Source organism: Castanea sativa, chromosome 1 (assembly GCF_040712315.1).
Source record: "Castanea sativa cultivar Marrone di Chiusa Pesio chromosome 1, ASM4071231v1".
Taxonomy (NCBI): Eukaryota; Viridiplantae; Streptophyta; class Magnoliopsida; order Fagales; family Fagaceae; genus Castanea; species Castanea sativa.
The window spans coordinates 1,814,673-1,827,717 of NC_134013.1; the positions used below are offsets into that span (position 1 = coordinate 1,814,673).

The 13,045-nt window shown below is 33.9% G+C and overlaps 1 protein-coding gene and 1 non-coding gene across 2 annotated transcripts; one reads left to right on the top strand and one right to left on the bottom strand.

Moving 5' to 3' along the window:
* Positions 1 to 1,805: 1,805 nt before the first annotated feature.
* On the top strand, positions 1,806 to 7,970 carry LOC142613277 (vacuolar protein sorting-associated protein 32 homolog 1-like). The gene is made up of 7 exons (XM_075785566.1): positions 1,806 to 2,284; positions 3,846 to 3,945; positions 5,553 to 5,638; positions 5,809 to 5,900; positions 6,113 to 6,227; positions 6,313 to 6,507; positions 7,539 to 7,970. Exons 1-6 carry the CDS (start codon positions 2,213 to 2,215, stop codon positions 6,502 to 6,504), a joined length of 657 nt encoding a protein of 218 aa, XP_075641681.1. The 5' UTR covers positions 1,806 to 2,212; the 3' UTR covers positions 6,505 to 6,507; positions 7,539 to 7,970.
* A 1,619-nt stretch (positions 7,971 to 9,589) lies between these two features.
* Positions 9,590 to 9,668, bottom strand: TRNAR-ACG (transfer RNA arginine (anticodon ACG)). The gene has a single exon. It is a non-coding gene; the product is annotated as a tRNA-Arg (tRNA).
* Between the last annotated feature and the right edge of the window lie 3,377 nt (positions 9,669 to 13,045).

A 13,045-nucleotide genomic window follows, 5' to 3' on the forward strand; every position in this document is an offset into this window, starting at 1 on the left:
CAAGAAGCCTAACAATGGAGAATAAGGGAGAACTAACAAATCATAGTATATAATAAGTTTTCTCAATATGAAAGACTAGGGACACAAAAAATCTTACAATTTTTTTATTTTGAATTATGATAGATTATTATAATTTTATTATAATATTTTATTTTTTATTTTATACTGCCGTATGGTGGGTTGACACCTCACCTTATTGTGAAAATGTAATGAAGTTTTGTTGTCTCCTATTAGAATTCTTTCCCAGAATGAAAAGAAGGAAACACCAAAAAAAAGATATTGTCTTACAATGCCCTTCCCATTTTGGGATCCAAATCAGGTGCAATAACCATGCAAGTGTGAGAATAAAAAGTTGAGAAAATAAAATAATAATAAAATTTAAAAGTTAAGGGCCTAATTGGTAGGAGGATCTTTGTTTTTGTTTTCACTTTTCAGAACAGTATAAAGACAATTTTCAACAAATTGAAACCGAAACTAGTTTTCAGATAATAACCATTATTAAAAAAAAAAATCAAAATTGAAACTAGTTCTTTGTTTTTGTGTTTGACTCTCACTTTTAAGAACAATTCTTCAAAATACTATAAAAAAAATAAAAATTGTTTGGGGGGCCATTTCTATTTTTGAGACTTAAAAAGAAATTACAACAATTAAGATAAGCGAATCGAGCTCATCTTACATTTTTTTCGGATAATGATAAGTTTCAAATTAGAAGTGTGAGAATTCATTTTATGATAAATATAAGCTCCTGAATTTAAGGGATGGAAGAGTTTGGAAAAATATGCAAGGTCCACTATTTTCAATTTATTTATAACCATGCCATTAACATTTTTTGTATTTTGAAAACATTTTCTCATCTTTTTTCAAAATCTTATTTTGAACATGGAAAATATGATACAATTTTTTCTGAAAACTATATTTAAGAGAAGAGAATATCAATTAAACAATAGATTCAAGTGTGGATCCACCATTGTATGAATTGCAAAACAAAAAAACATATTTAAATACTCTTATCAAATAGACCCTAAAAGTTTTGATTTGATGTATGAAATCAATAATAAGTTTTATTCATTGAAAGTGCTATTGCATCTCATTCCCAATCTCTAACTCGCTATGACATAGTATTATATGATTACTAGTCTCTGAGTATGTGTGTGAAGAGGCTCTTTTATTTTTTTGAATAAAAATTAATAATTTATATCTAAATTTTAAGAGTTCTCATTTTGAATTCAAAATAAAATTTATTATTTGACATTTATGACCTTATTTCTAAATGAAATTACCAATCATTAATTAATGATAGTATTTTTTAACTACAAAAAGTTCAATTGAAAAAGTAATCTTGACTTTAAAAAACAAAAAAGCATGACTTTACCATCCACGAAGGAACTATATAGGAAAAATTACAATTTAATCACCTGTGGTTTAGTCAAAATTTAAGTTGCCTACTTGTGGTTTGAAATTTGACACTTTACCCACCTGAGATTAGCTCAGTTAGATTTCTATAATCCACCTCTATTAAAAATAGAGCTAAATATGTAATTTTACTCAACTTTTATGTCTTTCTTCTCAAAAAACACAATAATCGTAAAAATATAAGATTACATAAGATAAAAAACTATCCATCAGAACACTTTCATCATGTAATTTCAAACCACAGGTAAACAACTTAAATTTTGATCAAACCTCAAGTAGGTAAAATGTCAAATTTTAAACAACATGTAAGCAACTTAAATTTCAGCCAAACTACGCATAGATAATTGGTAAATTGCCCGATATGTATATAAGCATTGATTTTCATCAACGTCAGTGCTAACGTGACTACTAGTCTTTTTCCCCCAACAAGACAAACATGCAACAACGCGCAAAACCAACATTAACAAAACAAAGTTCTCTTACATTATCTTCCGACACTCAACAAAGACTCGTCCGTCACATTAACTCCCTTCACAGCCCGTCACCAAAACCCACCCACCTCTTTCTTCGATAATACCAGTCTTACCCACCCACGCCAAGTCTTTCCCATATCGACACATTTCTCACTTCGAAGCTTTGGAACCCCACAAAATTTCTACCGTGTTTTCCTTGTTCTAATCGGTCAAGAATCATTGATCAACCTATTTGATTTTTGATATTGTTGCAGGGTTTAAAATTGTTTCTGATTTTGTTGTTTTCAGAAATCAGAGTGTTTTCTAAGCACCGAAACAGATCAATCATGTTTCAGCGAATGTTCGGAAAGCCTAAGCAGGAAACCAACGCCTTAACAACGTTGGACAAGTTAAACGAGGTTTGATTTTGATAATTCTTTACTTTTTTTTTTTTTGAAGTTTTTAAAAAAAAAAAAAAAATTTTAATGGGGATTTGTATTAGAGTTATATCATATATTAGAAATTGGTGCTTAGGTGCATGTTATGACTGAATTTACATTAGGATTTAATTATTGTCAAGTAAGAAAGATTAGAAATTTTGATTATTGGAATGGTTGAATTTGTTTTTTAGTACTTTTTGTTATGCACATTTTTTATTGGAAATATAGGAATCTCAAAACTTTAGGTTGTGCTAATGTGAAAATTATAGTGATTTACTTGATTATATGGTTCCTTGGGTCGAATAGAATGACGAAAAAGGATACATGTAAGGATCCTTAGCCGACTGCAAAATTTTGGGACTAAGATTAGATTGTTTGTTGTTGTTTAGTTGATTTATATGGTTTACAAACATGATTGGTGGTAAAGCATTTGTTGCTACTCATTCTCATCAATTGGCTGCCTTTTACAAGCTGCTGTGGGCTTCTTTTTTTTTATGTCTTCCCTTGGGGTTTGGTGGGTTGTTCGGCTATGTGAGTTTTCCCATCGTGGCTATATATCCGATGATGTTTGATAAAGCATAAGACTATTGTTTACTGATGTTAAACTTTGGGAAGATTGCATGTTAATCTCTTGGGCAAGCTTTTGGGGTTTGAGTATTGAAAGCGTAAAGGGTGGTGAAAGGCTGAAAGCATAAATTTTGGGTGGCTTGGAGGGCTAATTAAACACTTCTCACTTCCAAATTCAAAGTAGGATTTGACATGGTTTGGACCAGTTCTGAGAAATCTAAATAGCTTCAAGGACTTATTGTTTTATGTTTTGTTGTCCATTGGTGTGTTGTTCCGGTTGGTTTTGGCTCTTTGCAAATAATAGAATCGTATATTATCTCCTATGCTTGTTCTCTCCCTCTTTTTAAGAATCAAAGTGAACTGGAAAGTGTGTTACATGCAGATAGAATTCGGTTCAGAGATATATTTATACTAATAAGTGAAGCATTTTTGGCATAGCTTCTTGCAAAGCCCTAGTCTATATGTTTAATAAAGTAAGGGTATTTAGTGAAGCTGGTGGATGAAGTAGTCCACAAAACCATCTCCTCTGTGTGTTAATCATGAAATTCCACTTATGGATTGAGTTGATTATTTACCTATGCCACCACCTTCATCTCTCTTAACTGTGCTCCACCACAGATGAATATAGACACACACATATTGTGAGAGAGTTAGTAGAGATGTGACCTTAGATAACACCAAGTGGTGTAAAAGGATCCTGTAGCTGACCCAGGACCACTTGAATTGTGACATGTTTATTTATCAAAAAAAGAAAGAATTGTGACGTGTGTGAGACCCAAAAAAAACCCCACCAATGGTCTACTGTGTTTATGTGTGTTTTATTTGCCACCCCTGGTTATTAGTTTGTGCCATATAATGATAATTGACCCCCGTCCTCTCTCTCTCTCTCTCTCTCTCTTGTTTCTGTTTGCTGTAGTTGCTATTTTAATTAAATCAAACTTCTTTGCTAAGTTTCTGTTTTTACAATGTGCAGACACTTGAAATGCTAGAGAAAAAGGAGAATGTCCTTTTGAAGAAGGCTTCTGCAGAGGTTGAAAAGGCTAAGGAATTTACTAGAGCAAAGAACAAGAAGGGTTAGATCACATAACTACTCATGAAAAGAAATTCATTTTTAGGGGTTCTTTCAGATCTTTATATATTGTGCCTCTGTTGCTAACAGAAAGTGCAGTTACATACTTTGTTGCGTTGACATGGTTGCTTGTTTCATATGTATTTCATATTTTGGGGCATTTAGGTTCTTTATGGAAATGCCATTCTTCCAGAACATAAAGGCCAATATGATCTTGTTTTCAGATATGCTGCATAATTATTTTTTTGATGACCCCATACTTACTTTTGGCAGATGTGTATTAAGTTGCTGTTGGTTACAGGATGTAGTTATTCACACGTTGCTAAAATGCCCCTTAAACAGTTAAACCAATAATTCATGCAGCTTGGTTCTCCATTATACTGATTATTGATTATCTTTAGCGGTATATATGCTGCAATGGAATGTACTGTAAAGATGATTATTGTTTGTGATCATAGTGACAAATCAGTTAGGACAGCACTTGTCAAAATGAAAACAAAGTGTTAGGGACATCAAAACTACTGCACAATTGCAGAATTTGCTAAAGATCTGTAGTTAGTTGATTTCTATGTGTTGCATTCAGCCAACAATTTTGTTCATGGAATGTAAGTTTAGTAAAAGTTGAAATAGAGATGAACTGAGGAAGGAGCGGTAAAACTTGATGGTCAAGAGATACAAAAGAGTGAGAGCTTTTGATATCTTGGATCTATATTTTATAAAGATGGAGAGATCGAAAAGTTGTGAATCATAGGATATGAATAGGGTGAATGAAGTAGAGAAGCGTGCCTGTTAAGTTAAAGGGAAAATTTAATGAGATTGCTATAAGACCAGCTATGCTTATGGTACTAAATGTTAGGCTGTTAAGAAGTAACATATTCATAAAATGAGTGTAACTGAAATGAGACTTTTAAGATGGATAAGGGGAAATACATGGAAATATAATATTCAAAATGAAGAAATTAGCTTAAAGATAGGGGTGGTCCCTATTGATGAAAAGATGATGGTTTTAGTCATGTGTAGAGGATAGCAATTGGTGCACCGTTAAGAAAGAGTGAGTTGATTCAAGTTGAGGGGACAAAAAAAGTAGAGGGAGACCAAAAATAACATTAGTAGAAATAGTTAAAAATGACAAGTCAATTAGGAGGTAACAAAGGTTATAGCCTCGAATAGAATAGAAAGGAGGAATAGAATACATGTGGCCAACCCTAACTAATCTTGTTGAGGACCATAGCTGAATGCCGACCCCCGAGAATTTGGGACTAAGACTCTATTGTTGTTATTGTTGTATTGAAAACTCTCTTATTTCTTCTTTGTAAGAGTTTTCTCTCTGAATTCTTGTTTTTTAGGTTTTCAATTATCTCCTAAAGATGATAATTTGCTTTAGGTGGGAAACCATAATGGATGTTCCCAACTCTATGATTTGTTGATAAGGATCTTATATTATGTTGCTTCTGCTTTCTGTTGCCCTTTTGGTCTTAGGAGAGACAAATTGTTTGATTTTATGAAATCATTTCCTGATTTGGTCATTAATTTTTGAAGATTTATTGCACAATCCTTCCACTTTTTTCATTGGTTTTGAATGCTATTTAATGCCTTATTGCTGTTTTTCAGCTGCAATACAGTGTTTAAAGAAGAAGAAGCTTTACGAACAGCAAATTGAACAGCTTGGAAATTTCCAATTGCGCATTCATGATCAGGTACTGTTGTAATGTTTTAAAATGTACTCACCAAAGAAGAAATGAATTTAATCAAATTTAGGTTGTGAGAACACACTGTGAGGGCCCTTATTTTTTTAAATTTAAATTTTGTGATATATATTTCTGAGGACCTTATTTCAAAATTTATATCTATTGGGTTTGGGTTTCAGATGATATTGTTGGAAGGTGCTAAAGCTACAACAGAAACTGTTGATGCATTGAGAACTGGAGCAGCTGCCATGAAGCAAATGCACAAGGCAACGTAAGTGGCGTCTCAATAGAATTCACTGTTCAGTACAATTTAGTATTGCAGGTCCATCACTGCAATTATGGACAATGATTTGAATCCAATTAAGTGCAAAACTACTTTTTCTGTTTCTTGTAAATTATGTTAGCCTACACAAATTCATTTGAAATGCAACATTTTATTTCATTCTGCCCCATTTGTATCTGATGTGACATTTTATTATATAGGAATATTGATGATGTGGACAAAACAATGGATGAGATCAATGAGCAGACTGAGAACATGAAACAGATTCAGGAGGCACTGTCAGCACCCATTGGTGCAGCAGCCGATTTTGATGAGGCATGTTTTCAAGTTTTAGTTCTTATATCCATTCTATGTATTATGTGAATTGAGAAGTTTGAACTATCCCACTTCACTTTTTCAGGATGAATTGGAAGCCGAACTTGAAGAACTGGAAGGTGCTGAGTTGGAGGAACAGCTTCTTCAGCCTGCTACTACTGCTCCTGCAGCTCCAGTCAATGTCCCGGCAGGCAGGCAACCAACGCGCCCTGTTGCTCAGAAGAACAAAGCTGAGGAAGATGAGCTTGCTGCATTACAGGCAGAGATGGCACTCTAAGAGGTCATTTTCTCATTGTCTTAAGCTGATCTTTTATTTTGCCAATGTGATCCTTTGTTTTCATCAGTGAAGATTCACTTAATTTTCATGGAATAAGTTTCTATTGGAACCGAGAAGTATATATTCACACACACACACACACACACACAATTTTTATTAGCTGCTGTTCAAGAAGTTTCCATGAGGTCCTTACACACCTCATGGAAACAATATCATGTTAAAGCATAGATCTTCTCTTTAGAGTGGTATCATTATTGAAGCCAATAAAATTTGTTTATTTCTTAGCATAGAAGTTGAGACAAACTTGCTTTTTCTATGACACGAATGAATGCATCTCATTGCAACGTGAGAAAGACTCCTTGCAATTAGCATGAACAATAGATGTGGTCGACATATTTATGTTTTTCAAATCAGAGAAGTCCTGTTTTTGAAAGCACTTCAATGAATTCACACACACAAACACACACATTTATAATGTGAGGGCCTTGAATGTCTTTGAAACATGTGCTGAAATGCTGATTACAAGGTCAAACAAGTAAGTTTCTCAAAAAAAAAAAAAGGGTCAAACAAGTAATATTGAGTAAGTGACCTCTGAAACTTCCAGCGCTGCCTTGAAAGAAACTTCTTTTCCTTTGTTAACTGCTATTTGAATGAGGTTTAGTTAAGCTTTTTCTTGCCTAGATTGAGCTCCGTTGCTCCTAAATTTTGGTGATTTTGGTGTTGGCTTACTGCACCTCAAATCTATGTTCAACTTTTTTTTTTCAATGCTAGTCAACTAACACTGTGATTTAAGTTATGTATGTGAATTGATTGTAAATCAAATTGAATAAATTATATCTTTCTGATTGTCTCCACTTAAAATAGAATAGTCCCATAATAGTCTTCACTTAAAATAGATTTGTACATGGGATCTAGGTGCAAGTAATTGGTTTTGAGAGTTGGTGACGTATCTGAAAATTTTCAAGTTGTTGTACAGTTGCTTGTTTGGGCACTCCAGTCCATATTATATGACTGTCATGTTGCCATCTTTGCAGTTGGTATTGCAAAGTGGGTGAATATCATTTAAAGGTTGAAGCTGCTGCATAATTGAGGCTTGAGGCTACATTTCCACAAGAGAAATCGAGAAATTCTCCTTATCTACTGTTTGTGTATATGGCTTAAAATATATCAGGTTCTATCTATAATTTGTAGTTTACCTCGTTGTTTTCCGAACAAATGTGGCAGATTCCTATCAAAAAAATATATTCTCGTAGGGTTATGATATATTTCATATATTTAAGAAATAAATAGTGTGTCATGGCATGTACAAAGCTTTCCTTATTGCTTTAATTGCCAAAATCATGGAGTTTGGGAGGTTTGGTCCTCCCCCTTCTCTCTCTCTCTCTCTCTCTCATGTAGTCTTTGTTTTCGCTTATTAAGATTGAAGTACACTTTTGAGTTTTGACCCTTAAAGTTTGGGATTGTTTATATTTTGGTCTTTTATGTGTCAAAATTTTCATTTTAGCTCTTAATGTTAAATTCATTTTTGTTAATAGCCATACAGTATATTTTTGTTAGTAATCTAACTATGTAATAAGTTTTTCTTCATATAACAATGAAATGTCTGCAATCCGTGACATTTTAGAGCTGATCTTGCATGAAAGAGTTAAATATGAAGGCGGCTTAACGATTATATTATAAATAGAAATGGATGATGGTAGCGCCAATATAAACAGCTTCAAACAATGAGGACTAACTTAAAATTTTTGAAATGTAAGAGCATTCTTATTAAAGGTTGTAAAAATTTTAGCATTTAGCATCTAAAAAACCAAACTTAAAATTTTAGATGCTGCATAATTTATGAAACAATGAGTACTAACTTAAAATTTTTGAGATGTAAGAGCATTCTTATTAAAGGTTGTAAAAATTTTAGCATTTAGCATCTAAAAAACCGAACTTAAAATTTTAGATGCTGCATAATTTTTGAAACAATGAGGACTAAATTTTAGATGCTTCAAACAATGAGGACTAACTTAAATTTTTTGAAATGTAAGAGCATTCTTATTAAAGGTTGTAAAATTTTTAGCATTTAACATCTAAAAAACTAATTTTATAGCATTTAACAAATCACTTTACAATACACCTAACGTCAAAACTTCTATTTTTTTTACCACTTCATTAAATATTATTTATTTCTCATTTTTTATTCTCCCCACCCAAGCCACCACAAACCCACACATAAATTCATGGCAACCAGCAGTCAGCCACATTCACCACCACTAGCACCACCGTGGTAGCCACTACCCACCACCAAAAAAAAAAACCCAAAACAACCACCATCAACCACCACGGCCAAAATTGGCAATTAACATCAATTGCCCGACTATATTGTTAGTTGGAAACATTTCAAAAGTTAATAACAAACTAGCATCTCGAGTTTCAAACACTCGATTTAGGCCTCAAAACTTGAGCCTTAGAAGCTCGATTTTTGCGTTTTGATTTGGGCTAATTCTACGTGGAGTCAACCTAGAACTCGACTCTTAGAGACTCAAGTTCCATATCGACCCTTAGAGCCTCAAGTTTTGTGGTTTGAGAATGAAGTGGATGTATACGTGGACTCCACTTGGAAATCGAGCTTTAGAGACTTGGTTTCTAAAAAGTGAAATTGAGCCTTAGAGACTCGATTTTTAAACTATGGTGAATATTAAGCCACGTGGTTTTTCTCTGGGTCCCTATTCCTCATATATCACATTCAGATCCCAGCTCTCTCTGTTGTGGGTCTCTCGGGTATTTAGTGAAGAAAACCTCTCTTCACTCTTGGTATCAACAGAAAATCCAATTTTATATCCAAGACAGGGACCATTAAGTTTCATAAAAATATACGAGACTTTCAAGACACCCAATGGAGGAAAATGAAATAGAAATCACCCAACAGTGGGGCCAAATCTAGTCCAAAGTTTGAGGGCAAACCAATTACTAAGCCAAATTATATGAACTCGGAAAAGAGATGAATTTATAAAAAGACAGGCACCAAAACGTTGGGCATCTATCCCAATCATGATTTTCCTACCCCAGGGGTAAAGGCCCTTCCCTTTTTGGCCGGTTGTGGGCGAGGAGGGATTCGAACCCCCGACACCGTGGTTCGTAGCCACGTGCTCTAATCCTCTGAGCTACAGGCCCCACCCCGTCTCCACTGGATCTATTCCCGGGAGTATCCTAAAAAAAAAGAAAAAGAACCTTTCCTCTCCCCAGCCATTTCGGGTTAAGAAGATGTGAAAGCGCCTCTCTCTCTATAAGAACGGTACGTTCCGAGGCGTGAAGTGGGAGAGAAGGGGTTTCATAATTGGGGTTTTGAATAAGACGACCTTTTCATTTTTTTTTTCTTTTTCATATTGAAAAGTAATAAGAATGAGAGGTGTTAAGCTTTTTATCATCCTGACTGACCTGGTCCAAGATTTGATGCTCGCCAATTACTTATTAAATCTAACTTAACCCTACTGAAATCCAGGAAAGATCATACTAATCAAACTGTGCAAGAAACCATTCATCTGATATACCATGCCTGTTCACACTGCTTGATGTAGGCCATCAACAAACATAAATGCAGGTGATATATCCAAAGATTGTTTGGATATATCACTTCTCTTTCACATTGTGTGAATCTTACACAACTCTTATGTATAGAACATGCCAGTGCTTCTTAGCTCTACCTAATAGCTTATGATGATAAATTTCTGCCTTAGGCAGTGAAGTGAACGTGTCAACAATATCCAAACTAAAGTTCATCAATCTTAAAGTAACAAATAAGCTAAAGAATCTGTAATATTGAATCCAAAATTTTCCTCTCATATTCTTGAACATCATAATCTTTAATAAGCTAATGAATCTGCCTAGTTTTGTGGGTCTTACTACCATTACAACAGAACCCATTGCCATAACATTGATCTCATTATATGCCAAATCAAATTTAACTCTTACAAGCTATTACTGAAATGAAATGCATATCACATTACAATGCATAGAAATTTGATAGAAGATCCATCCAACTCACATTGCATATCACAAAATAATGCATAGAAACAGAACAATGCATGTCAAATTTAATAGAAATTTGAAATGCGTTCCCATTTTTTGACAAAATACAAGATAGAAATTTGATTTGCCTGATATACATAATTCAATGATTTAACCATATATCAATAGTTCAACCCACCAACACAAAAAAGCGTAAAAAAAAAAAAAATCAAACCCACATAACAAAAAGAGCATTTAACAAAATGGATTACTTGGTGTTTCATGAGCTTCTAAAGATTGTGGGTTTTAGTATGGATAGCGGGATTCAGTGAGGCAGAGTGGCCTGAGTCTTTGGGTGAGTGTGTGGATTTAGGGTTTGATTTAGGGGGAAGAACTAAGGGAGAAGAACTAAGGGTGAGTCTGTGGACGAGGAATAAGGGTCGAGGAATAGATAGTTAGATAAAGAATGAGAGTGTCTCACAGTGGACTGAGTGAGCGTGAAAAGGGTGAGTGAGAGTGGAGAGGGTGACTGTGACTGCGTGATAAACTTATGAATTTTTCCTTATGAAATCGAGTCTCTAAAGCTCAATATCCAAGTGGATTCCATGTGGATAAACAACTTAATTCTCATAACACGGAAATCAAGGCTTAAAGGGTCGAGATGGAACTCGAGTCTCTAAGACTCGAGTTCCAAGTGGATGCCACTTGGAAAAAAGCCAATTTAGACCGCGAAAATCGAGCCTTAGAGCCTCGAGTTTGGAGGAGTAAATTGAGTCTTTGAAACTTGAGATGTTAGTTTGGTATATACTTTCAAAACATTGCCAACTATATAGTCTAGCAATTGGTGTCAATTGCCAATTTTGGCCCTACCACCATTGTGGCAGCTACAACCCACGGCAAAAAAACCCAAAGCAAAATCACCACCACAACAACCACCATTGTCAACAACCCACCACAGAACCCATTAAAATAGATCAACACCACGGGCCAAAACAACCATCATCACAATCACAAGCCACCTCCAAAAAAAAAAAACCCATAAAATTTCAACACCACTACTACCATCGTAACCCAAAATCAACCACAGCACCCACCGGCACGTACCCTTCGTCGTCCACCTCTAGCAAAAAACCCATGCCAAATCAACTAGGCTCTAGTGTGGTCCCTCAAGATTGAACCTAAAACTAAAAATCCATGCCAAATCAAGTGATTATCATTAAAAAAAAAAAAAACTAAAACTACCCGATCCTTAAATAAATAAAGGAAAAATCAAACCTCATGGAGAAAGGCCGGTGAAACAAACATAGGGAGAGAAAGAAGAAAAAGAGAGAAAAGAAGAGAAAAAGAACGAGAGAAAACGTGAGAATAGCCAGAGTAGTAATAATTTTTTTTTTTTACAAGATTTGAGCTATAGTAGACTATTATAAATGACAGTTTACTGTAGCTGAGATGCTAAATATTTTGAGTATAGCAGATTTGATGTGGTGTGATTTTTGTGGAATGAGATGCTATTTAGCTTTTAGCATTTTTCACATCTTTGATGTGAATGCTCTAAATGGCCAAAATAAAAACATCCTTAAACTTTAAGGGTCAAAAGTGTACTCTAGTCTTTTTTTTTTAAAGAAAGAACTTCATTTTTTAAGATAAAGTTTTCTCAAATAATTCCATTTTTGGAAAGTTCAAAAATCAACTAATACCAAATGGTCACTAATCATAATAAATTCGCAATTTTTTATTTTATTTTATACAAAATAGAAATTACAGAGTTTCGATGGCTCAACATATGAGCCACTTTAAATATACCGTTTTCATCTCATTGAGTTCAAAATTTACTTTAAAAAAAAATGTATTGACAATCAAGTTGGAGTTTGTCATTTAGAACATCTCTGGTACTTGTTCTGAAGGCCCCCTTTCAATATTGTTCTCTCTGATTACTTTTGTCTTTAGTATCTACCGCCCCCTCTCTACCAGTCGCTTCAATCTCAAAGTGCTCCTACTATCAGTTCCATAGTTATAATGATGGGTTGAGAAAGAATATTTTTGTTAATTTATTTTACTATTTATTTTGTTTTTGTTTTTATTCATAAGTTTCAATGCATTTTTTAGTAATATTCATAGATTTCACCGTAGTATTTCAGCTAATTTTCTTGTTGTTCCAATGTGAATGCTTATATGGGATATACAAGAAAGTTTGAGATAATTGATGTGTTTGTGTATGAGTTGAGTTCAACTTATACTTGATGTAACTTTAAACAATATTACGCTACTTAATATTTTTTAATTGGATGCGAATTTTGACAAATTCACTATTAGATTACATTATCTTCGTATATTTTTCATGTTTGCAAAATTTCAAGATGATCAAAGATTAATAGTCATATCATCAATTAATTGTTTAAATTTATATTTTTGTAGTTAAAAATAATGCATAAAACATGAGTTTATGGATCGAAAGGTAAATAACATCTGATTGGCATGAAAATTGACACGCATATTAAGAACATGTAGAACATGTAATTCAACGGTTGGATTATCAAAATATGAATTT